General features: G+C 48.9%; 1 protein-coding gene across 2 annotated transcripts in view; it reads right to left on the bottom strand.

Moving 5' to 3' along the window:
* klf8 (Kruppel like factor 8) overlaps window positions 1-27,176 on the bottom strand; it is a 42,719-nt gene that overhangs the window by 14,262 nt on the left and 1,281 nt on the right. For both annotated transcript variants that reach the window (XM_076031986.1, XM_076031985.1), the window contains exon 3: window positions 6,694-7,020. In XM_076031986.1, the coding sequence (XP_075888101.1) occupies window positions 6,694-7,020 (327 nt within the window). The remainder of the gene's footprint in view (window positions 1-6,693; window positions 7,021-27,176) is intronic.

Here is a 27,176-nt window from a genome sequence, read left to right as displayed (position 1 = left end):
GTAGCAGGGGAGAAAACAACCATCCGTGGCATCAGGATGAGACACAGTGTGAATTTGTGAGTGTTTGTGTGTTTGGATAATCAGAGGAGGAGAAAAACAACAGCTGGAGGAGAGCAAGAGGCCAGACTTTAGCTCCGCCCCACTCTGCACACACACACACACACACACACACGCACAGACACACACATGCAGCCCCACCCATGACCCACCCAGTGAAACACAAACTGTCTCTCCACTCTCCCACCTGTTAGCCTCTGTTAGGCGCCGCTAGTACCGAGGAGGCAGAAAGGAAGAGAAAACCGGACTATAGAGAAACTAATCAGCATCTGCTTCCAAATATCCTGATGTTGAAGCTGTGGTGTAGCGCCGCTGCCATCGCAAAAAAACAAACAAACCCTAAAACAAACCGATAAACTAGAAAACTGGGGAGGAAGAAGATACATGTTGAAAAAACAAGCATGCTTTAAAATGAAACCAGGTCATTATCTTTTAAATAATAAAACGTTGTGGGGTGGTTTTGATAGTCGTTCTGCAGACGCCAGCTAAGGCATGGGCAAACTACGGCCAGAGGACCAAATGCAGCCCGTTAGGCTTTTTAATCCGGCCAGTCGAACATGAACACATTTTTATCAATAGCAAGTAAGTCATAAAATAGCTGTATTTTGTCAATTTTTTTCAGTGTTTTAAGAGTCTTTTCAATAAAGAGCTAAATTTTGTGGGGCTTAAAAGACACAGATTCCGTTGGAACGCTTTTGTTCCTTTTCAATTGACATTAAAAAGCATGTGATACTTTCTACATATCCCATGATATATTTTTTTCTCCTATGAAGTGAGTCACCAAAACACTCAATGCATCACTTGCTGCTGCAAATTTCAGAACCCATTGTGGCCCACCAGTCAAAAAGTTTGCCTACCCCTGCGTTAGCTGCTAATGTTCAGTGGGACGGAGAGCTCACGCGCTCCCGTCGCCTACGCTGCTTGTTCAAGCCACACGCACATGAAGACACAAGCATCGGCCGCTCTGGTCTTTGTTGTCAAGTCTCAGAAAAGAAACCCGTTTGGAAACCTGTCTGCGACACCCCGCCCCGACCCAACCCTCGCGCCTCCCGAGGAATGCCGAGGAAGGTCGCCTTTGCAGAGGTGCTGAGTTGACTCATCGTCAGAAGAAGATGAAAAGGCTCCTACTTTTGTTTCGGCAAAGGTCACAACTCTTATTTGTCAAGTTTCAGAAGGTCGCTCCTCCGGAGCGCCGCAGAGGACTCGTCTGGACTCGAGGAAACGGAGGAGTGGGCGGAGGAGAGCCCGGTCACTGGTTCACAGGTCAGATCGGTGGGGAAGGAGCCAGCGGCTGGGAAACACATCTGCAGGGCTTTGGAACACAAAGTGCTGAAGGTCCAACCGCTGGAGGACTGAATTGTAACAGCCTCACCAATCAGCAGCGTCCTTCGAGGAAAAAGAGGGCGGGACTGTCTGCAGCGGCGACGGGAGTCGCCTCAGAAAATCAACACGTAAATCAAAACCAATCTGTTTGCAGGATTCCTGTATAGTATTGACAAACATCCATCCATCCATTCATTTAGCCACTCAAAGCACTTTACATTGAACCCATTATTCATTTACACCACATCCACACTGGTGGTGCTATGCTACGTGTGTAGCCACAGCTGCCCTCAGGCAGACTGACGCAAGCGTGGCAGCCAGTCTGCAACCTATGACCCCCACCCAACATTGACTCACCAATCTTTTCAAAGGTCCCGGCTCTTTAAAAACACTTTCAATTGGATCTTTCTCAGACGGATGTGTGAATTAAATGAACGCAAATGCAGGTGTAGAGATGAAAACCCGAGTCCGACTATGGTCATTTACACACTTCCTGCACTGGGAGATGACAACATTATATTCTGAAGCTCTAATTTTCACCAACGCAGCAACACAGACACTCAGACGGGGGACGAAAGGGAACCTGAAACCGGTTCCGTATGTGTGTGTGTGTGTGTGTGTGTGTGTGTGTGTGTGTGTGTGTGTGTGTGTGTGTGTGTGTGTGTGTGTGAGTCACGGTGCCTTCGCTGTCTGGAGCGCCACCGTGAGCGTCAGCGTCGCTGCCACCTGCAGCGCCGACACAGACACAGGCGTCGCATCCTGTCCCGCTTCTGAAGGCTGCCGCTCCAACTTCCTGAGAGCCGGAGGAAGTGGCTGCCAAACGATGACATCATCGCCTTGCACCAGCAGAGGGAGCCGCATCTGTCGGCTGTCTGCACTGCATCTGCCCTCCACCCTCCTCCTCCTCCTCCTCCTCCTCCTCCTCCTCCCCCTCCATCAGCATCATCATCACCACTACCATCATCAACATCATCATCATCATCATCATCATCATCATCAGGAGCAGCAGCAGCAGCACTGCTCTGTGGTCCAAACGACGCGCACGCACTGCTCTTTGAACACACACACACACGCACACACACACACACACACACACACACACACACACACACACACACACACACACACACACACACACACACACAGAATGACTCACACTCGAGCTCCTGACAAATGCACAGCTAATAGGCCTCTAACCCTCATTGCTCCCACACACGTGCACACATGCGTGGACACACAGTGGTGTGTATGCATGTGTGTTCATGTAAGTGTGTGTGTGTGTGTGTGTGTGTGTGTAGCCTGTTGTGCATGAGTGCTCTTATTTGCCAGGAGACAACTGACTTGTTTACATGCATACAACATTTACACAAACACACACACACTAACAGATTTGGTCTGTGCATGCGTGTGTGTGTGTGTGCGTGTGTGTGTGTGTGTGTGTGTGTGTGTGTGTTGCACACTCGCGGCAACGTGAAAATGACAAAAAGAGAGAGAGAACAGCGAGGCTAGTTACTGTGCTCTCTTGGCAGGTATTGGATAAGTGCGTGTGTGTGTTGTGTGTGTGTGCGCGCGCACGTGTGTGTCTATGTGTGTGTGCGTGCGCGTGTGTCCGGCTAAAGCAGGGAGTCGAGTAGTGAGAGGGGAAGAGAGAGCGAGAGAGAGAGAGAGAGAGAGAGAGAGAGAGAGGCTGGAGGGAAGAAGAGGAGGGTGGGGTGGGAGGGGTCGAGCTACACAGGCTTTTCGGCAACTCCCACCAGAGTTGCGGTTGCCATGGCGACGGGGTTGAGCGGAAGCAGAGCCTCCCTCCACGTCTCCCTATTAGGGCAAGCGAGAGAGAGAGAGACAGCAAGCGAGAGAGAGAGCGAGAGAGAGAGAGAGAGAGAGAGAGTTTGAAAGTAGAAAAGAAGAACGATGGCGGGAGAAGAAGTGTGTGTTTGTGTCTGTGTGTGTGTTAGCATACTCAAAAGAGACATGAAGTGGTTTCGCTCCCTCTTCCCCCCCACTGAGGCCGCCGTTTGACCTCTGACCCCCTCCCCCGTCGTCTCCAAGCATTTCGCCTGCCATGACGCTCCTGAGCAAGGCAGCAGAAACAGGTCATCCCAGAGGACGATGACCTTCTCTGTGCCGCGAACCTGCCCCGCCAGGTGGAACATTCCACCGCCAGGGAAGAGTGTAAGTGGAGGGGCGGGGCCTCAGAGGGGGCGGGGGCTCGGAGGGGAGGTGGGGACCAATCAGATTTCTTTCTACACTCCCACATGCTAGTTGCAGGGGGCGACCTTGACCACACAGTTGAAGGTGCGTTGGGGTTTGCTAGTCGTCGTGGGGACGAGATACAAAGATTCGAGTGTTCAAAGCCACGTGATCGGCGTTCCAGCAGAGAAATGAGCCTAAGCTGAAATGTGAGCTGAAGATGCGTCACACCGAGGGACGTCGCGGCCCGTCAGGTGTTCCTTCAAGTTACTCGGCCTGTCAGCCGCCTCTATGCATGTGTGTGTGTGTGTGTGTGTTCTTCTTTTGTTGTTGTTGCCATTTGACATTTTCGTGACTTCACGGTCCTGCACGCGCTAATCGCTTCCGATTCACTTCTCTAGAATCCTTCATCAACGAGGTATTAAAGCAACATCCTGTCCAAACAAAGGGGCGCAAAAAGGCGGGGCAGGCGGGCGGGCGGGCGGCTTGCCGTGCGACTTGGCAAAGCCATTGTTTGTTTACAGTGGCGGCGATGAAAAAAACAACAGATAAATAAAACAGGTCGGATAAGAAGCGGGTTCGCTGTAGCGCCGAGCGGCAGCAAGGCACCGATTTGTGAGGCGTTCGAGTGTCTCAGGAGGAGGGAGTACCATCGGGATGTGCTTCCTGGAGACTTTATCTATGGGACAGGAAACACCACGCCCCTTTGTACGAGGCAGCGAGCACACACACACACACAAGCGTGCACGCACACACACGTACACTCGCAACGCCCACTGCTTAATGATCCCTTACGCAATACAGCTCCACCCAGCCCCCACCCACTACTAACCCAAACCATGCCACAACACACACACACACACACACACACACACACACACACACACACACACACACACACACACACACGCAATGTGGACCCCCTCCCCCATCTGCCCTAAGTCACAGCTTTGCACAAACACACACGCAGATGCACAAACACACACGGATGTGTCTTTTCCCACCAGGCAGCGTTGGGTTCACGGAGCAACCCGACGAGCTACGGGACAAACATGGCAACCGGGACAACCTCGATCGCGAAAAGTGAAAACACGCGGCTGCGACGTCACAAGCTCATTTGTATTTATACAGGCACCGGTACTGAGCCTTGAGGAACACCGGACAATCTTATATAGTCAACTAGAGAGACAACAACAACAACAACATTGTATTTTGGCAGCTCGGCCGCATATTGTTTTACTGCTTCACTATGTTGCACTCTTTATGTAATAATCTGTAACTGAATGTTCAATGAAGGATTAAAGGCTACAAAAAATTCTCAATTTAAACACGTCAGAGAGCCAGACTGATGATCATGCATCCAAATCGCCAACGATGACGCCGGCTTTACAATCTGCTAATTGACCAACATGCTTGCTGACCTTTGCACAAGTCCAGGCAGGTCTGACACAACTTGTTTCTGTTTCCTTGATAAGACAAGTTGGTGCTCAGTTCAGTCGATCTCTCTCTGGTCGACCGAGGAAAGACGGCTGGTGAAACCGCCCGATCTGACCAGAAGGAAAACAGCTGACTGGAAAGTTCACATTTTCCAAAAAGATTAGGCACCATCTTTTGGGGAAAACACATTTTGTCTCAAAAGAGTGGGGATTGTGCTCACAACGACAAGAAACCCTTTGCGCATGCAGAGTAGTTTGAATTCCGGTGCCGCAGCACCGTTTTCATCAGAAATGTTGCCTCCCATTGGAAACTGGGAATTTGGACTTTCTGAGAACTTGGAGCAAACAACGTCCTCCGCTGCCACCCGCGGTGAAGTCTGAATTCCAGGAACTGTTGTGAAACGTGAGCTGTCAGTCCAACGTGGCCGCCTGTGCTTTTTTGTGACCAGGACCAGAACTAAAACCGCGTGTTACGTTGCCGCTGCCGTTCAGCTTCCGTGAAATAAATCTTGTGTTTGTGATCTCCGACCTCTTATCGATCGGAGGCGCAGTCAGACTTGGGATGTGCCGCCGTCTACAGCTCCAACATGCTGAATTCCCGGCGGAATGAACCGGAACCGAGGATCCGCTGGTGGAAATGACCTTTGATAATGAACGGTGCGTTCGCTGTCCCACTGTTTCCTCTGTGTTTGTCAACCGCTCGTGAACATGTCAATAGAAACACGCTGGCGGTGGAGCCGAAGGAGGAGACAGCAGTGTCGACCGCCCCGTGTCTCCCTCTGGTTCCGGCCCTCTTCCTCCCCGTGCAGCTTCTGTGGGCCTCGCCTCGTCGTTACAGCGCTACACGCCCTCTCGTTCGACAAAAACACAGCAGTCGAAAATGTCAAAGGTGTAGCAACACGCCCGCTCTGCTGGCACAGGTGCGCAAGCTCAGCGACGCGGAACCCACGAGGGGAAGGTTTATGGCTTTAAATCTCAGAAGAAGAAGAAGAAGAAGAAGAAGAAGAAGAAGAAGAAGAAGAAGAAGAAGAAGACGAGGAAGAGGAACTCAAAAGAGGGGCTCCGTTTCTGAGGCACTTTCCCTCTTTGCGCTGCAATCACCAGTGATGACGGCTATCCGAGACAAACAACCGTAATTTAGCTTTTTCCTGTTTCTGCAACCCTGTTATTACCAGTTTTGTATCAATTGCGTTCGACAGTGGGGGCGGGGGGGGTCATATTATGTAATCGACGCTGCTTTCACCTCACCAGTCGACCTTTTCACCCGCCATGAAAATATTCCGAGAGCGTTCCGCCACCTTTACAATCCGCCGCTGCTTTCAGTCTGTTGGAACACTGTGACCTTTTGGGGTGAGGGGTGGGGGGGTCGTGGAGTGTGGGTGGGTGGGTGAGGAGGGGGGGGTCACCGAAGATCGTCTACGGTCAGAACTTGTCCCGCCGTCTTTCTTTTTGAGGGTCGTTAGCTAAGCCACTGTAGCAATTAGCACTTTGAGCATTTGTGACCACGGCTGACCCCGCACACCCCCCACCCCCCGCGCCCCACCCCTCTCCACTCCCAGCCACACCCCTTCCACACCCACCCACCCTGCCGTCCATCTGCCGGTCCATGACTCCACCCTCCGTAATCAATCAACCAATCACCACCCACGCCCATCAATCCCCTCCCTCCCTGGCCCCGCCCCCTCACCGTGCACTCCATCTCCTCTGGCTCTGGCTTGATCTGCACAGGCGGCATGGCTGGCTCCTCCCTCTGCTTCTCCTTCCCGCCCACCTCCTTCCTCCTCACTGAGTGCGACGCCACCTCCTCCTGCTCCTCCTCAGCCGCTTCCTCCTCGTCCTCCCTCTGCAGTGGCTGGGGCCTGGCCTCCTCCTCTTCCTCTTTCTCCCCTTCCTTGTGCGAGGGCGACTGTTGCTGCTGCTGCTCTTGCTGTTGCTGCTGCTGTGTTGTGAGCGCGCTCTGCCTGGCCTGGCCCCTCTGCTTCTTCTTCTTCTTCTGCTTGGCAGTCGACTGACACTGAAGAGGAGGAGAAGAAGTAGAAGGTGAGAGGAGCAGAGGTAAGGAAAGGGTAGAGAGATCGAGGAGGCAGTGGTGGGGGGTTAGAGTTAAAATCAGAGAGGGGGTGGGGTGGTGATAGGGGGAGGGGGAGTGGCTAAAGGTTAGGAGGAAGGAACGAGGAGCTGAGGAGCAGGAGGAGAGAACAGGAAGACAGGTAACGGGGGGAGAAAGCAGGACAGGAAGTGGCAGGAGAGAGTTTGGAGAGCTGCAAAAAAACAAAAATTACCTTCAAGAACCACCCCCCCCCAGTTAAAAAATTAACCAATCAAAGAGGGCGTGGGAGTGTAAACACACACACGCACACACAGACACACACCAGCAGAAAAAACAAGAAAAAGGGAAGGCTGGTAGAGAGGCAGAGGAAGGCCGAGAGACAAAGGCCCGATCCCGAGGCCGCCACCGAGGGAATGAGAGCGAGAGAGCAGCAACACGCAGAGGGAGAGAGAGCAGGGAGGGGCCGCCGTGAAGTGACCCCTCCCTCCCTTTCAGCAGCAGGCAGGCAGACACACCCTTCTCACTGGAGGCCAAGCGAGGCAGAGAGAGAGAGAGAGAGAGAGAGAGAGAGAGCGCGACACACACCCACTCTATCTCTCTCTCTGTTTCTCTCTACTTCCTGTCTCGCTCACAAAGTACATGAACCGCAACACACACACACACACACACTGAAGAATTCCTGAACATAAATGTCGAGTTTGAACGTCTTCCATTGACAGAAACTTATATTCAGTCTGAATGCTCCGGTCAGGGAGCAAATAAAGTCAGACTTCATTCAACAATTGACAACTCTCAATTTATTGCCGCCAAAGTAATCCAAAGGCAGCAACTGGGATTTTCTCCTGGAGCAAATAAGGACGTCTGCCTCAAGTGGTTTATCCTATTTATTTAAAGGCCCAGTGTGTGAGGTTGAGGGCCCTCTAATGGCAAGGAAGTATATCGCAAACACTTACTTCACGCTTGCAAAAATAGTAGCGAAAGAAAAACACAACAGTTTTGTATTTTTAGAGAAGTCATTTCACTACAAACTTTTTTTTACATCATTTTCTTCACCTTTTATTTTTCAATGAGCAATGAATATAATTGTTGAGCATTTCATATACTACACATACTAATCCAGCACAGTCTCTTGCCTTTTTTTCTCGAGGTAGGCGCTGCCTCGCTGCTTTAGGCGTCGCCTCGGCGCCTTTTGTCTCAATCGGCGTCCGAACAAACACGTGATAACGAGGCCGTCGACCCCATGTGGCACATTTGAATGACAACCACTGCCTTTACATGCAGGCGTCCATAAATAGAATGCGTGAAGACCGACGGACACAAATGAAGTGGTGGGTGGGTGGGGGGGGGGGGGGGGGGTGAGGGGGCAACAAAGAAATCTGTTGCTTCTGATTTAATCATTTCACATCATCATTGTAGCAACGAATGAGTGATTTATCAGAGCCACGCGGCTGTTTCTGCTCCCCTGCGCCGACTTCCTGTTCGCTGTCCTTCCTTTTTCATGTTCCCGTTTGAACTCAGCCGTAGGCTGAGACGGCTGCAGACGACTTCCTCTGCACAGACGTGTGGTTTTATTTTTTTTTTGGGGGGGGGGGGGCAAAACAACAAAACACCAAAACCCACAGTGCATTATCAGTACTTCCACCGTTGCATCACCCTGACATCTGCGGGTCATTAAATAAAAAATAAAGGAGGCGAACCAATTGCCCGTGTGGGAAGGAACAGACAGGAAGTGATGCCAACTAGTTTGTTGTTTTCTTAGAGCTGCATTGGGGCTAAATCGTGCAGCGCGAAAGACGCACCATGGGGGGGGGATCTTTTTTGAAAACAGAACCACATTTATTCCAATTCAGTCTTTCGCAGTTTGTTTCAAAGTTTACCGTTGGTGTGCTTGCACTTTCAGACGCCAACTAACTTTTAGCATGCTGCTAACGTGCGACAGAAAGCGTCGCACCCATCCTGCGACTTCGACGTTAAACGTGCAACGCTGTCGGCTGGAATTTGCAGCTCCGCATTTCCAAACGAAAGAGGCAAAACCAAATTGCCAAACGCAGCAATTAAATATTGTGCAGGACCGAAAGTCCTGGATGAACGTGATCTTGGCAAACTGCAGCAAACACTGGGCGGCTAAAGTCGAGGGTGTGCGAAAAAGTTACATGGAAAAAAAATAACATCAAAGCTGGGCTGTTTTGAGGCGGGGGAGGGGGGGGGGTATTCAGAGGGCTGAGGAGTGGTGGCACCAGGTCACAGCAGGTGATTTTCCTGAGCACGACAAAGAGACAGACAGCTTTTTCCTTTGCCAAAGCTCTCTGCTGCTTCACTCACATCCAGGCTTTTAAATCTCAGTGTGAAAGTGCCACAGATTTGACTCTCTCTCCTGTGTTTCCAGGCGATGGCTGAGGAACAGGGCGCTCGGTGGCTGCAGCTTTTCTCTCTCTGGGCTGCCGAGCTGCAGAGGGGCCGTCATGTGACCCCGCTCCAGCGGATTCCACAGCGAGGTGTGGCCTCGGCCAATCAGCCGAGGGTGTGGCTGGCGGCAGCAACCCCTCCCCCTCCTCCTTCCCACACACACACACACACACACCAGTGGCCATTGTGGGGAGGGGGAGGAGGTGGAGGAGGGGGAGACAGATCCTCCCCCCCTCTGTGCCTCTAAACAAAGGTGGAGGCGGGTCTGAGTCGCACCTTCCACCCCCCACTGGGCCGCTGCCACCACCGGGGTCTGCAGTGGAAGGTTTCCAACCAACTGGGATCAAATGTGGGGACTTTAAAATAAAAAAAATCTCCCTTTAGCGTTTTAACATCTTCTCTCGGTGACGACGTTGCGCTTTCCTGCAGCAACGCAAGTACAAATCCACCCTGGAGCAACAGGGGCGTCTATAAACGGCGACAAGAAGCGACAACAACCATGGACCGACACTTTCAGCCAGGGAAAAAAAAGAGGGGGAAAAAAAGCTTCTCGCTTTCTTATCGGCTCAGCTGCTTTGAGAACGCCCTCCCTCTACGAGCGCTCTGACCAGCTCGAGCAGCCAGCTGGATCAACGAGGAAACTGTATTTAGCAGAACCTGAACCAACACTTTCCCCACTAACATGGGAGATGCACCAGTGGGTTCTTCAATGGTGTTCAACGAAGACCATGGATTTTGTTGATGTTGTTGTTTTTGTTGTGTTTTTCAGTACCAAGGAAGTCGAATGTTCTACTACTTCAAAAAAAATCTAATTTGGCTTTCTCAGCATGGCAACATGAGCTGAGGAACCATCTCCACTTGTGAAAGCAGCGCTGTTGACATTTCCAAGCGGGCGTCTCGTGGAAGGAGGATTTGTTTGTGTCTTCTGGAAAACAGCTGAAGGCTGCAGACGGAGCAGTCAGACGCATCCCCTGAAAACTCCCTGAAAATTTTTTTTCTCGAAATCTGGTTTGATTTTTGTTTCGCTCTTTTTTTTTTTCCTGGCATCAAAAAGTAAAATCACCATGGCGACACCAGCCGAGCACCACTGCCTGAGCTCAGGGACGAGGGGAGCGAGCAAAGTTGGAAATGTTTGGTTTCTTTTTTTTTGTTGAGCAGACGAGATGACGCAGCGCTCGCCTTTACCCAGGATGATGGTCGTCAATGTGCGGGATTTTAATTTATACCTGCCCTGATGGATCAACGTTGTAGACGATGATTCGACGAAGGGGAATAGCAACTGTCTGTTTGGCCTGCAAAACTGCTGCCTGTTAGCATATTAGCATTAGCTTGGGGTGGGAAGTCCATCTGTCTCCTATTAAGTGAACTAAAAGGTTTCGTAGACCGGACAATGGAAAAGTAAAAAAAAAAAAACAACAGATAAAACGACACAGAGAGAGCTAGCATTACCCTAGCTAGAACCCAGCTAGCTTATTTTCAGTTAGCCGCTGAAGCTAGTGGAATTACGTTTGATGTTTGGAGTTTTTTTATTAGTTGTTGAGTTTTCAGGTCACTACAAACAACACTGGAATTACGAGTGTGTTTTTTTTTTGCATGTATTTTGGTGGGGAAGGCTTTGAACCAACGGAGCCGGACACGTGGTCCAGCAATTTTTCACAGGAAAAAAAAAAATCCCCGTCCGAAACTTTTGAATGACTGTCTCCGGTCTCTGCTGCAGCCATCTGCGACTGGAACTGTGCGGCGGTGCAGCCTGCCGGAATTTCCAAATAATTTCTCACCATTTGTTTTCACCTTATCTAGGGCGAGGTGGAACTCAAACAGAGACAAGTGAGCAGTAAATCACACACATACACCCACACACACACACACACACACACAAGGAAAATGCATGAAGTTGCCCTGGTCTGTCTAACCAGCCCCTCCCTCACTGAAAATAGCCCAGCAAATACTGAGAATCTTTTCGCAAATCCAATTTGATCCACGTCTGCTGGTAGACAAGGCGGTCAAGGGGAAGGAGTTCAGCCAGAAGGTGTGTGTGTGTGTGTGTGTGTGTGTGTGTGTGTGTGTGTGTGCTTGTGTGTAGAAAAAGCAGCACTAACGAGAAGTGATAGTAAAAGACTGTGGCACGCGTGTGTGTGTGTGTGTGTATGTGTGTTTGTGTGTGTGTGTGTGTGTGTGTGTATGTGTGTTTGTGTGTGTGTGTGTGTGTGTATGTGTGTTTGTGTGTGTGTGTGTGTGTGTGTGTATGTGTGTTTGTGTGTGTGTGTGTGTGTGTGTGTGTGTGTGTGTGCACGCACGCACACACATGTTGTGTGTGCAAATGAGAAGTGACTGATTGAGTGTGTATGTGCATGTGTTTTGTGTGTCCTTCCCCCACCCTCTTGTTGGGGGAGCGGGAGGCAGTCCGACTGAGGAGTTCCAGGAAGAAAAAAAAAAAAGTGGGTGGGGTGGGTGTGGCCTCCTCAGCCTGTGAACCCACCACAGGAAGTCGGGACGGAGGCAGCGAGGGGCGACGGACCAAAGGCATGAGAAGAAGTTGGATTCTTTAAAAATTTATTCCACTGCAAAATTGTGTGTCTAAGCGTGTGTGTGTGTGTGTGTGTGTGTGTGTGTGTTCCAGAGGTGCCAGCTGTTCTTCCTGCCAAAACTATGTTCATTCACAGCTGAGCCAAAATGCTGTGAAGAAACTGGAGGAAACTAACAGGCAAAAGTGGGATAAAGGAGAGAGTCTCAGTGGACCAGTGGGTCTCCTCTCAAGTCAGAAGTTTGTTATGTCCCCGCAGCCATGACGGCGTTAACACTTCACTTTACTGTCCATGGCCCCGCCCCCAACACTCAGCCTGCTCCGCCTACCGGTCACACCAGCTCTGCCTCAGCGATCAAAGTCAATCAGTGCACAGTATATTAGCTTCACTTCCTGCTGGGTCGTCTGTTGGTGCGCACTGCTGTTTCAGAACAAAACTAGAGTTTTTTTTTGTTGTTGCTGTTGGTGGTTTCAGTCGTGCTGCCTCAGGTCCCGTCCACACGGGAACGTTTTTTTGGTGGAAACGGTAAAGTATTTAACCATTACGGCGTTCCGTCCACACGGCAACAGCGTTTTGGGTTCCCCCGAAACGGTATTTTTTGAAAACGGGTCCCAGAGTGGGAAAATCTGACAACGCCGTTTCGCCGTCTGGACAGTGAAAACGGCTTTTCCTTGTAAAACGATGACGTCATCACACCGTCACTGTCATGTGACCGGAAAAAATACAAGGCATGCAGCGGCACAAACAACAACGATAGCGGCGAGCGGAGTTGTCTTTGTATCGCAGGCGCTTCACGATTTGTTGGCAATATTACTACAAAACCTCACAAAACCTCAGACTCACTTTTTTTTCCCACTACTCGCGATTTTTGTTTTCTGTGTGTTTAGTGTGTGGCGGAAACGCCCTCTTTCTAAATCTTGGGTCCGGTGGCTGTGCCAGCGTCTGTTAACAGCGCCACGTTCGGGTGTGGCATGCGCATTACATCGTTTTCACCCACCCTTCCGTTTCCTTTTCAACCCCGGGAAAGAAAAGAAATGGTAACGTTCCCGTGTGGACAGGGCCTCAGTCGCCTGAAACCTTGTTTGTGTCCAACCGTGCTACCGTTTAGCAGCTAGCTGGCTAACAACACTAACGTCGCCAATCGGCCACGGCCTACTCGTTGAACGCTCGTTGGAATTCATAACTTCAATTTCCGAACACACAAGGTCAATGAAAGAATGGCTGGACCAATCAGAGTCCTTTGATGGGGGGGGGCCGGGGGGGGGGGGGGGGGCTACAGCCTGGGGTTTTGTTTGTGAAAAAACAGGAAGCGACCACTAGCATGTCAACATGGGAGGCGACCGGGCGGTTCAGTTTTATCAGTGCCAGAAGACTTTTCCTCTCTCGGAGAACGCCACTGGCGCACCGGTTTGTCTGCAGCTCACTGACTTGCGTCGGATTCCAGCAAAGCTCATTTGCAGCGTCTTGCAGATGTGACACAAAAAAAAAAGACAGGAGAATTGTCACTCTAGCGCGTGCTAATCAACACTCGTGCTGCGCCCTTGACCTCTAGTGGGGAGGGTGGCATTTCTGGGGAGCGTTTCGGCAGAACGCCGTGAAGGCCACTTTTAAGTCTCTGCAAACTTTCACGTGACAAGTTGGGGAGGGAGAGAAGAAAAAAAAATCTCGAAATTACAGCAAGATGTTTCTCACCATGGAGAGCGTTGATCTTATTTTATTGCAGTGTGCGCTGTGAAGGAGAGGAGAGGAGAGGAGGAGGGTGGGACAGAGACACTATCTGGGTCAGCGCTCTCCTCGCTGTCACTGCTGCCTCGCTGCAAACCCCTAGGCCCTCCCAGCGTGTGTGTGTGTGTGTGTGTGTGTGTGTGTGTGTGTGTGTGTGTGTGTGTGTGTGTGCGTGCATGCGCGCACGTTTTGGGTGGGGGTAGGGGACTGCCCCAGTCTGCCACACTCTGATCATGCCGCTACACACCCATGGACACACAAGCAGCCATGTATTTTGCACCAAAAAAAAACAAAATGAAATAAAATCAACAAAAAAACGCGCGCACACGTGTGTACATGCAACATGCATCCGCCGCAAGTGTCACTGAGGACAGTTGGCGTGGACCGTGATCTATTATTAAAAGGAATTATTTTAAATTGAGCAGGTTCACACTTGCGATGACGCACGGCAAGAGGAAGCGACTGCAAGCGAAAGGAGAAGTGGCAGAAGGCTTCTTTCCCGCCGACTGCTCATTCCGCTGCGGGTTCAACCTCAGTTCATCCTCACGACACGCCGGCCGTGCTCCTTTCCCACGGCAAAAAAAAAACACACAGCGTGTCAATCCGGACGCTGAAACAAAACACACGTGCGGGTCGGTGCGAGCGTCAGCCCGGCCGTCCATTCCGAGGGAGGACGAGGTGCTAACGGAGTCCGGCGGCGCCTGTCGAGCGCCGTTTACGAAGGTGCTGCTCATGCGGCGAACCTGCAGGGCGTCCAGGCCTCCACCAGGGACCCTCCGGCTCTCACAAAGAAGCCCCCCCCCGCCACCCACAAAATAAAAATTAAAAGCGAACCTCCGATTTGACATAGTGGCCAAACCGCATCATTACATCATCACATGACACACGCCCAGGTCCCATGAGGCTTAACGGACGGAGGAATCAACAAGGCATTGAAAGGAAATTCTTGGTTGTTCCGGATTGTGTGTGTGTGTGTGGGGGGGGGGGGTGCCCCTGTTGGGGTTGTGGAAGCAGAGAACTGATGCAAGCACATCATAGAAGGATTTCAGGGGCTGTAGAACCCCAAGTTAGAGAAGCAAAAAGGCCGTGGAACCATCGACGAGGTGCAAGAGGAGCGTAGAGGCCTAAGACTGGAGAGTCCCAACAATGGGGAAGCACTGGACCATAAGAAGGTTTTAGAACCGGAAATCAAATCGTAAACTGCAGAATCACGAAACCACAGAAGTAACAAAACGAACCAAAGGGGTTGTGGAATCAGATGTTTGCATTAGAAGACTGTGGAACCAGAATGAGAGTGCAGAACCCCACCGAGGTTTCACCACCGACCCCCCCCAGAAAGAGTGAGAGAGAGAGAGAGAGAGAGAGAGGGTGGAGCCCATGGGTTGGGAGAGGGCAGCGGGGTCACCTCTCATCGGTTCCCAGCTGAGGGTCCAAACGTTGCACAACCCATGTAACTGGAGTCCCCCAACACACACACACACACACACACACACACACTCCTCCCAGTTGGCGAGGAGCAGGAGGAACCCCCCCCCACCCCCCCTCTCTCTCTCTCTCTGTGGGAGGAAGGAAAGTGTGTGTTTGCGCACGCAGGAGCACAGCTTATAGCGTTAAGCTTGAGCTACTTTATTTTTTCGGTAATACAACCTAAAACACATACAAACACACACAACAGCTCCTCACACTGAACTTTCTGTGAGTGTGTGAAAAACCACAAACTGCCCGTGTACAAAAGTCGGCGTTGGCGCCCGAACACACTCGCAGAATCAGGACCGATGAAGTCGTAAAGAGACGCATCTGATGTGGAAGAGGCCAGTTCTGTCCACTAGGTGTCGCTAATATGACAAAATGTGGCCATTAAAGGTTAAGTAATGTTAGGCCACTGAGGGGACAAGTGGCGTCTGATGTCGAGTCCCGTCTGTAATCGTACAAGTTAACTCATCACACAGTCTGAAAAACAAACATCTGCAGTAAACACGGGGCGTATAGGAGACAGAGGGCAAACTTATCTTCGTCAACAGCCCCTCCTCCCCCCCCCCCCCCCACCCGACAGTTCGGCCCCGCCCTCAGCAGCCCCTCCACCCTCTCCTCACGCCGAGGGAGGGGCCACCGCCTCTTAAAGGGCCAGGGGCCTCCACGGTGAGCAGGAGGCACTGCACAGGGTTCCAGGCCCCCCAAACACACACACACACGCACACACACACACAGTCACATGTCTGTGGAGAACCAACAACAACAGCAGGTGCTCCGGCATTTTTCATTTCACAACTGCAGATTTTTCTTTTCATTTAAAATTCAAGAACTTACTGATCGTTAAAATTCTGACTGTGTAAAGAGAACAGAGATATGTTAACACTACGACTTCCTGTTCCGTAAAAATATCAACAGGCCTACATGCGTCTCAACAGGCAAATCACGTACGAGACATTTAGAGGGAAAGACTTTCCAGAACTTTTAATAAATGGTTATATTGGATTTCAGGTGGCAACAAAACCCAAAACGCAAAGAGCCTCCTGCTGAAACTGGACCTTCATCACATTTTGAAGGCACAGACACACACACAGACACACAGGAGGCGGTCTCAGTGGGTGGAGCGAACACCTGGCTGCGGGCTGCTGTGTCAGCTTCACGTCGGGAGCAAAAGACTTTTTTTGCAACCACTGAAAACAGTCTGACTTCCTGCAACTTGCAGATGCTGTTTCCTGTTTGTGTGGCCTCGTCAACCGTCACTCTTGTCGGCAAACGTTCATCTGCTGCCACTTACATTTCTGTCGCGCTTAAGGCTCAGAAAAAGGAAAATACTGAAAAATTTCCTTTATAAAGAAAATTACGCAAATTCAAAAGCTGAAATACTGAGACGCAGAGAGGTCAATATTTCAATTTAAGACAGAAGAAAAACAACGTCTCCAGACAGACGCAGTGTTTTGTCATCTGAGAATCCCAGAGACACGTTGACCCAATGTTTTTAGCCTCAATTAGCCACAGTAGCCTCTGAAAGTCTGGCAAGTCCCGATAACATGACAGCAAACTGTAAGAAAAGCCTTCGTTTTTCACCAAATCTTGGAAAAGAAAAGCACTGGAAGTGAATCGGGAGAATTGAAAGCCATCCTCACACGTCTGTCGCTCCTCGACTTTCCCCACTGCGGAAAACAATTCCCCACGGTGACATCACACCTTTCCTCAGCCCGGCCAACAAAAACGCACCAGCGCAGCTACTGTTTTCAATTGTAGACGCCGCGGGGAGGAATTCTGGTAACACAGGTCCCAATAGTTCGACTGCGTTCATTATGTCTTCAGCTTTCACCGGTTTGTGTCGTTCTTTTGTTCAGACAAGGACTCTGTCCTCCCTTGACATGTTACGGCGGAGCTTCCACGGGAGGCATGACCGACAGAATCACACACGCCACCGAGTGACACTCCTGAGGAAAGCAGAAGCTCCTCCGAAACATGTCAAGGTAGGACAAACGGAGCCCTAGTCACAAACCTATGAAAGCAGGACCTCATAATCAACAGGTGATCACGCGGTGGAGCCGCTCTGACGTAGCGACGGAAGATGCCGATGAAGACGGCAGCAATCGAGGCCAACGAAAAAAAAAGACGGCGGGGCCTTATAAGCATGTACAGACATGCATTGTATTGACTGAAGAAAAAGAAATCTACTGTTTTTCTGAGTTAACAGCATAATTTTGTCAATACAGGCAGCATGTCGCGTCAGTTTAGCAAACACAATTCTGCTTTCATGATTTACATGGATGTCGCTAGCAACGAATGAGCGCACACTGGTCAGCTACACACACACACACACACACACACACACACACACTTAATAAAACACAAATTAATAAGGTATCAGCCTCCATACAAAGCATTATATTCCAGTTCCACAGTTAACAGAAAATCTTCAGGATATGTATTTTTTTTTTAATTCTTATTCTTATGGCTTGCATTTTCCAGATATTCTTTTTAGACTTGTTCACTGTTTCAATTTTGAATGAACAAAAAAGTTGTGTTGCAACAGCAACAGTTGGGAGCATTCCACCACTGTTGTGTTGCCACAAAGGTGGAGCGAGTGTTTTTCAAGCAGAGGGACGATGTCGCATGAACCATGTGACCAGCATCCAGAAAGCACCTGCCCCTTGTGGCTGGAACAGGGATAAAATTCAATAACTGTGATTGGGAGGTCCAGCACAAACAGATCAGCCCAACCAATCAGCTGATCTGTCGTTTCCTCTCAATGATCATTAGCTGAACAGGCATCGACAACAAAACTGTCTTTCCGTGACAGTCAACGACTATCACAAAAGAATCACTCAATGAAAATTGATTTGAGACTTGAGAAATAACCTTTGTGGCCCAAATAAACCCTGGATTTTCTTTATCTTTGGAATTAAAACCTGTTTTTTTTTACCCCTCACAAGTACCTGCCGTGACCCGTGATCACTTTTAATTTGTCCCCAGTTGTTTGTCGCCGAGGGGGACCCTCGTCCTTGAGCCTCCTGGGCGTCAGCTGACCCGGCACCGCCGCCTCCGATTGGCCGTCCAACACAGCGACTAACGCGGTCGACCTGCTCAGTCAAAAGCGGGTGGAACTGCCAAACTTCAGCATCCCGGGATCTCAGAGAAGGTCCAGAAAGTAGGTCATTGAAAATAAAACACAGCGAGCGAACAACAGCACACTGGACCTTGGAAGCAGCAGCAGCAGTAGAAGAGGAAGAAGAAGAAGAAGAGAGCAGCTGGGTGTGTCTCCGTCTGGCTTCCAGGGACAGAGAGGCTGTTATCGCACCACGCCCTGCTGACGCAAAGCCGGCCGGCACTTCCCTACACACCCTCTTATCCACACACACGCACACACTGCATAAACTTCCCTACCAAGCCAGAAGAGTTAGTTAAACACACATTATTGAGACCTTTACACGAGCACATACACATAAAGGCAAAGAAAAACCCCGCAACATTGTGGTTGGAACGTTTCTCTAAAGCTCACACAGAGTGAACCTCAACTCACACCACACACACACACACACACACACACACACACACACACGCACGTACGCATGCATGCATGCATGCATGAGTTGTTTGTGGGAAAACAATTGGCTGACACACAAGTCTTTCTTTTCCTGCAGAGTTTTTTTGTTTTTGTTTTTTTAACCAGCAGCCTTCAGGGACTAAAGGTCAGCAGCGTATTAGACCAAGAAAGTCACTCAAACAAAGTTCAAACTCAATCAACAGTGTCAGTCTATAATCTCTGTCTGGATCCTGTCAGAGAACGCCTTCAACCATACGTTGTGATGTCATAAAGATCACTGGCACTCAGCCAGGTGTTTGCTCCGCCCTCTGATGACAACCATGTGGATGGTCCAACTAAACATCAGCTTTTAGACACAACAGAGTGCTACGTAAATATGCATGGTTTTTTGTTTTCTTTCCTGGAAAAGCGAAGTGACTACACGCAGAATCATTTCAGTTTTGTGCTGCATGGAAAGCAAAACAAACCGGCCTCCTGCAGGTCCTCCGCAGCTTCTGGTGGGGTTTCTTTTCTGCACGCAGGCTGAATTTTACATATCGCTCCTTTAATTTTCAGTCTGCAGGGAGCAATATTCACGGGTGTCGTGTCGGCAAGGACCGGCTGCAGGTTGCTGTCACACACTGGCTGACGTCACACAACAGACAGTCGAGGAAGCGACAACGTCAGATATCCAACCAAACACCTCCTCCTCCCTCCTCCTCCTCCCCCTTCCTCCCACCCCACCCTCTCCCCCCTCTTCCCTCCTCCCCCCTGCTCCCCCACACCTTCCTCCCACGTCCCCCTTTTCTTTTCATTGTGGCCATTTTGGCAGCGTTGTCATCGTTGCCATGCCGACGGGATTCTTTCCCACTCCATTAATGACTGTGGCATGGTGGGGGGAAGGGGGCGGGGGAGCAGAGAGTGGGGTGGGGGGGGTCAACCTCCATCGCCACCAACAAACCCCTCCCTCCCCAACATCATCATGGCCTAATCAGAGGTGACAAGGCCAATATTCTACACACACACACGCAGACACACACACAACATGCTGAGAGAGAGAGAGGGAGGAGTGTACACACTGGCATGTGACAGACATTCACGAAAGCCCACTGAGAGGAATGTGTGTATGTGTGCCCGCTGATACACACACACACACACACACACACAGTCGACAGGCTCCTCCCTCTTGCACTGCACACACACCTCATTCACATAATTTGCAGTCACACACTCCCAGCGAAGGCTTACATTCCAATAATGGGCCCTCATTAATACACACACAGACACACAGACACACAGACACAAACACTCCCGGGAGTTTAGCTGAGGCTCAGGAGAAACACAAGTTTTCAAAATTCTGACGCACAAGGCTGAAGTCCAGCTTTTTACTTCAGAGTGTTTCTCATTTGTTGTGAACCAAACACCATTTCTCCGTCGGTTCACGACAGGCATCGCTGTCCCGACCAGCCAACCGAGGTGCTTGAACCATTTGAGAGGGTCAATAAAGGGGCCGGCTGATCAGCTGGCCAGCTGACATCAGAGGTGATGGGAGGAGGGGGAGGGGCAAGAGGAAGAGAGGGGAGGAGGAGGAGGATGAGGAGGAGACAGGAGGAGAGATGATGATGAGGAGGAGGAGGAGGAGGAGGAGGAGGAGGAGAGAGGAGAACTTTCCACAAAGATCCCTTTGAGTTTCATTGGAGGTTGAGAAACAAACCGTGGCTGAGTCACTCGAGCTGAGTCACGCCGTCTGATACATAAATAAGTCGTCTCCCCTCAGAAGTGTGAGCAAGCTGAATGGATGATCTCAGCAGCAGTCTGGTCCCCGAGCTGCGTCACACACCGGACCAGCTCAATTAAACGTGTTCGTGTGTGTGTGTGATGGGGGGGGTGGGGGGGGGGGGGACACATATGGCAACGTAAACAGGCCGAACACTTCCAGGTTTTACGTTAACGCGATGTTTCGTCGTTACCGCTGCATTTCAATCAGAATGAACATATCTGGAAGGTCATTTTTATTTTCTTATTTGGATTTATCTGGCAGTTTTTTTTTTTACTGTCGGCTTTCTCACTGCCATGATTTCAGCTTTTGTTTTGCAGGGGGGAAAGCAGAAGGAGGCGGCCGAGGAGTCGGGAAGCACTGGGATGGCAGATTAACACGTTCAGACCGAGTTAAACTGTGACTTAATGTACAGTCAACACAGATGGCTGGCGGGCCGGCCAAGCTGTTAGCGTGAGTGTGTATAAAGGAGAGTCCAACCTCCACCTCTCTCTCTCTCACACACACACACACACACACACACACAACGCAGCCAAACCTGCTGCTGATTGACAGGCGGCTCACTGATGGACAGACGCTGGCGGCAGAAACTCTGGTTGGACTGGATGTGAAGCCGGTGGCGACTTTCAAGCCCTCAAATAATGCACACAAAAAAAAGACACAACAAAACAAAATCCTGAGACGTTGGAGCCGTGTGGCTGGAACAGCTGGCTTCAAAACTCAGGTCCCTCCTCCCCTGTGGAGGTGATTTAGAAGTAGTCAGAAAAAAAAAATCTTCTTTCGGATCTGGGAACAGATTTTTGAGACCTTGAAAAATATTGGGGAAAAGTCAAAGTTTTGGCTAGACATTGTGACGAAGAAAACAACACATATAAACTATATATATATATATCCTCACATGCGACCTTTCTCCTGTACCTTCTGCGGACTATTTGGAAGACTCTGCTACACCCGTGTTATGAAGCAGCTTTAAGTAAAATAACGCTAAAGCGTCACGGCCGAATGGTTGCAATATTCCACTGTGTGGCAGGTGGGATGTGGGAAAGAAGACACAGCCGCCATCCGCCACTGGTCCCACACTGCTATTTAACCCTAACCCATCGAAAGCCGGCTGCCGGGGCTGACGATAACTGTTTTACATCCCAATAAACACGCGGAAAAGGTTTAGAATTCCACCTCACAAAACTTCACAAGCATCCAAATTTTTTTTTGTCTTTTTTTTTTGTCTTTTTTTTTTTTTAATAGACGACATGGAACTGATGTGGTAGCCAGCCTGGGTTGGAGGTCCAACTGGGTGAAGGTGCTGACGACGTAGGCTGAATTTTGGTTACAGTGACGTGAAACTCGGCCGGCCCCGCTCGGCTGCACTCTGTCTGTAGCGTATAAACAGTGCCATGGTTCTATAAATAGCCCCGGAGCCCCGGGGCAGGACAGCTTTAGCGAGGCCGTCCAGCAAACGCAAGACGTAAAAAAAAGAGAGAAAAGAAAAAAGGGGCTTAGCGCACCTCCAGACTCCACACAACGGCAAACTGGCAACAGGGTAAAAGTAAATAGTTGTGAGCAAGAGCTGCACTTTGTGCACAGAAATAGCAACAAAAACAACAACAAAAACGCTTCATATTCATAAGTCACTGGGTGAACAATTCACCACTGAATCACCTCCATAACTGCTTCCACGTTTTTGTGTTTTCACGGATTTCCGCAGGACTTTGGAACCAGACTGCAGGGATTTGTGGGCCGATTCCCGGGGCAAACAGATCATTAGCGGGGCCTTCGGCGGCGATTTTGGCTAATATGGCCTCTCACAGCACAGGTTCCTCCCTGGAAGGTGTCAGACTGGAGTTCAGGTCAGGGCTCTCAGCAGGCCAGACAACTTGTTCCACACCAAACAGGGTTATAACAAAAATAAGCTGGATCGTCTATAGGAGGCAGGAGACGGCCAAGCACGAGGTACGTGGAGCAGCAGTGTCGCCGGCTGATGTCACCATGGGCTGCAGGTTGGCTTTTTCTCAGTGGACAAAACTCAAAGTTTCCACGCTCAAGTCACTTTCACTATGCTTGCTGGCAGTAATCAGCGTCTCTGCCCTGTGGACACTTTAAGCTCATGCTGAAACCCACAGTTAGTTTAGTTCAAGTTAAATTCCCAGTGATATTGTTACATCCTGAAGGATGCAAGTGTATATATATATATATATATATATATATGTAGACTTGTACAGATTTTTTATGTTAGGTATATGTTGCACATGTTAATGTATACTTGTATATATATTTTTAATATAATGCATATATGTGTATGTATACGTGTGTATATATATATATATAATATATATATATATATACATACATATATATATATATATATATATATATATATATATATATATATATATATATATATATATATATATATATATATATAAATATATATATATAAATATATATATATATATATATACATATATATATACACATATATATGTATGTATATACATATATATGTATGTATATACATATACATACAGTCTAACATATATAACTGATTATGTAAGTGTTCCTCCCTCTTCTTGAGTGGTGGTGAGACTTTGAACCAGAACTTCAGCCAATGGTTCACGCTACTGTTGCAACCACCGCAAGTCTGTCAATTGAAATAATTTTCCGGAGAACACGTGGAAAATGTCAGAAGCTCTTTTTTGCGAAGCAGACACACAAGGAATAATATTAATTGAAAAAAAAAAATCTGACGTATGATCTGACATATCACCTCGCCGCTGCTCTCCAGACCGCTTGCTCCCAATTAACTGTCATCTTTACAGCCGACCCGGTGACCCGAGCGGAGCGGCACACACCAGCGGTGAACCCGACTCACCCGGTCCATTCCTCACACGCCGTCCTCACCACCACCACTCATTTATCTCTTTTGTCGGTAGGCCGACAGCCAGGCGGCAACCAGCCACCCTGCAAGCCAGCTGCTTTCCGACCACAGTAATATACTGAATATATGGCCGCATTCAGCGCTTGCGCCTGAAGGTGGCGCTGGTGGGAGTGGAGCTCATTGTGCTGCTGGAAACCCCCCCCCCCCACGAGGGTGTAGTCTTAAAATAGCACACGGGAAAGTGCAAGGAGGCAGCGACCCCTCCCCACCTGGAGGACGCTTACAGCAGAATCATTAAAACACTTTCAGCGGGCGGCGGCGTGCGAGGAAATCTGTAAATCACTATAGTATGTTTCCCACTGAAAAGTCCAGATAGTTCGACCGGCATGACCTGTCCTCTGGCAGTGGCGCAGCTTCTGCAGGGGAGAGTAACCGAAACATTTGGGCCACGTTTCTGGTGTAAAAACATTTTTTTTTACCACAGCCATGCAAAACAGCCATGACATGCAAACAAGTGGAGCTGCGACAAACCACGAGGAAAAAAAAAAAAATCCGTTTTGACATCTTCGCTTGAAAACAAAGGGCCAATTAATTTCAAAACGGCTGCTAGCAGTTGACTTGGAATTTGTCTCGCTTTCTCCGGCCGGCCGAGACTGCTCAGTCGCATATTTAGCAGTTTTTTGCTACCTTCAAAAACAATGTGGAAAATGTAGTTCTTTAAGAGCAAATGAGAGGATCACAGGAGAAAGTCTTCCATTATTTGATTTATTAATGGTGGGAATCTGGCACATTCGGAGTAAATGTCATTTTACTATTTCACATTGTTTGGTTCACAAGAGAGCAAAGGACAGATTTTTTTTTTCATTCTTTTTTTTTTTTTTTCAAAATGTGATGACATGACATCCGTGTTACACTGACAACTCACCCGTGTGCGCGCGCGCGCGTGTGTGTGTGTGTGTGTGTGTGTGTGTGTGTGTGTGTGTGTCGTGCAAGACAAATTCACGGATACATAACATCCATTATCTAAGATGTTTGGTCAAACTTTGTTCAGGATAGTTAATCATTGGCCAGCAGTTCTCTCCCTCTCCCCCCGCACCCTCGTCACACACACACACACACACACACACACACACACACACACACACACACACACACACACACACACACACACACACACACACACACACATTGTATTCAAGGGCCCTTTGCCGTTGATCGCCCTGCCCAGGAATGTACAGCTGACCCTGCTCTCACATCCACAGCCCAGCTGATCCCCGGCGCAACACACCCGCACGCCACAGAGTGCGCTCAGTTGTGCCACTGGGTCGCAGAATCAGTCGGCCACTATCGGTCTGACTGCACTTTCAATACTGCACAGGCCCGACCAAGGTGACAGGAGGAAATTGATTTCCACTGTCTAAAAACAGCAAACTGGGTCAGAGGTAGAAGTAAAGAAGGAAGGTATTTTTTGATACATTCTACAATTCTTGCTCTTTTTTAACTCTTGGGGTTTTTTTTTTATGTGTGGAATCCACTTTTTCAATGCAGTAGGTGTTCAGTTCAAAATCAGTCAATTTTTTTTTTTATGATAGCCTGCAGTGAAGCAGCCTCACACAATTAATCGTTCAAAACGCTCTAAAGATCTCCAGCACAGAGCTCATTTAGCCCCTGTTTACAGCCTCCTGTTAAAAACCTTTAGGGACTTGTTTGAAATCACTGAAGGGAAAAAACAGGATAGTTGGCAGAAAGCTGAATGTAAAGCAACCTTTGACCCATGTCTCTCACCTGATATGGAAGCAGGTGTTCATGAGAAACACTGCGGCCAACCACAAGGGTGCGATAGAGTCGTTTTGGCATGCACCGAGGCTAAACTAAAGTGCATGGTATACCTCAAACCCAACAACCCACGCTGGAAAAAAAAAACTGCTACACTGCTACACTTTACAGGAATTATCAGCCGTGGACCAGAAGCATCAGGTTGATAAAATGTGTTGCACTAATTACCGAACCTCATTGTGCAATGCTCAACACTCTACGGTGCAAAAAAACTTTGCATGCAATTTAAAGAAAAAAAACATTTCAGCGCAATAACAGCTGCAAATATCTGCAGAATTACTACACATCAGTAAAAAAGAGGTGACTGGCCGGGCTCTTGAGATGAGGTACAAGTCATAAATACTCTGGTTGCAGCCAATCTAATGGATTTGCCGAGGCTAGTTATAATTGTACAAGGGTAGCCATGGCAACAGCTCTCTAAATTTATTACAGGCCAAGAGCGGGCAGGCTGCGGTCGGGCAGTACTTTTAAAAGTGGCAGAGTTTCGCATGTGCAGGGGCAGGAAGTGGTGGTCTCCAGTCACAAGGCTGCAGACACATCCACTGGTCCTTTACTTTGAAAGCACTTCTTTGAGCAGAGCCAATCACATGTTCTTCCCGCAACCCAAAGTAACCTCAGCCGCCGTGGGACTTTGAATAATATCAAAGTAATGCCGACGGGGGCTAAGATACCACGCTAGCTTTGCTAACCCGCCTCTTGCAATGAGGTTGCAAAAGTAACAGTTAACAATTAAACTGCAACTTAAAAAATACATACATAAGTGAAGAGAAAGAGAAACATCTGCCCACCATATATCAAAATGTTTTGACGGCAACACTAGAGTGGAACGGAATGCAAGGTTGTGGGGAGAATGAAGAGGATATTTCAGAGGGACTGCATCAATAAAAGCCAACAGAAGCTTCAAGGTTCTAACATTATCACTTGAGTTGTAACGTGCAAATTTTTCAGATTGACTTGTTTTTTTTATGGTTTCTTGAGCAGCTCCGAGGCAGCGCAACCAAACTGAGCCTTGTCTCTATCTTCTCCCCTTTAAACCTTCACAACAAACAGACTGCTGGATTATGGTTGTTTGCTTCTTCAGCTCTGTGATCACCTGCCAGATTTAATTCACTTTTGGGTAGACAGCTCGACTTGATACACAAACACGCTGTGATGGGCCAAAACTGGTGGGGGAAAAACCCTGAAACATGTAGCTTCTTCTTCTGCTTGGCCAAGACAGCACACAGCAGCCAATACTGCAAAATGTATTAGTAATGTTCCTACTGGAATACAAATATAACATTTTTTTTTTTTTTTTTTTAAATCTAAAGGTGCTCATTAGTTCAGAAAAAATAGGACAACAGGCTAAGTAATATTCCTGCCTACAGTAAGCTAACATTATCTGTAGCTCAGTAATATACCATGTGTTTCCACTGAACCAAACTCCCCATCATTTATTGCTAACTGTCCTGACCAACAGTCTGCTGTAGAGTTGCCAACCGTCCCTTAAAGTACAGCATTGTCCCGTATTTGGCAATAAAATAGTGCATCCCCGATATAAATCGATATGGGACGGTGTTTGTCCCGTATTTTCGTATTTCGAAGTTATCTTGAACGTAAATTTATTTTTAGTTTGCGTTCATAATCTACATGGTTGCAGGCAATACCATTGCACAACCCATTCACGAAAACTGCGTACTGGCTGCGTAGCTTGCGTTGCGCTGCACTTTATTGATTGTTGCACAAAAAATATGTTAAATTAAAAGATTTCAATCCAATTTAAACATTCAGCTTACTTCTAATGCTGGGAGGGGGCGTCCTATATTTTTCTGAATAAAAGTTGGATGAAAGTTGTCTGCTATCTTTGGTTCATGACTGGAATGATTGACTATCCCCAGCTACTTCAACTCACGTGGCTACACGGCTAGTCATTCTAGTGTTTCTCTCTGTGGCTGATTCGATGGCTGCGATTGACAGATATGATGCCTG

Source organism: Nelusetta ayraudi, unplaced genomic scaffold (assembly GCF_046127955.1).
Source record: "Nelusetta ayraudi isolate G7.1 ecotype Tasmania unplaced genomic scaffold, CSIRO-AGI_Nayr_v1 ptg000033l, whole genome shotgun sequence".
In the NCBI taxonomy this organism is placed as follows: domain Eukaryota; kingdom Metazoa; phylum Chordata; class Actinopteri; order Tetraodontiformes; family Monacanthidae; genus Nelusetta; species Nelusetta ayraudi.
This window is presented reverse-complemented; position numbering and strand designations above follow the sequence as displayed.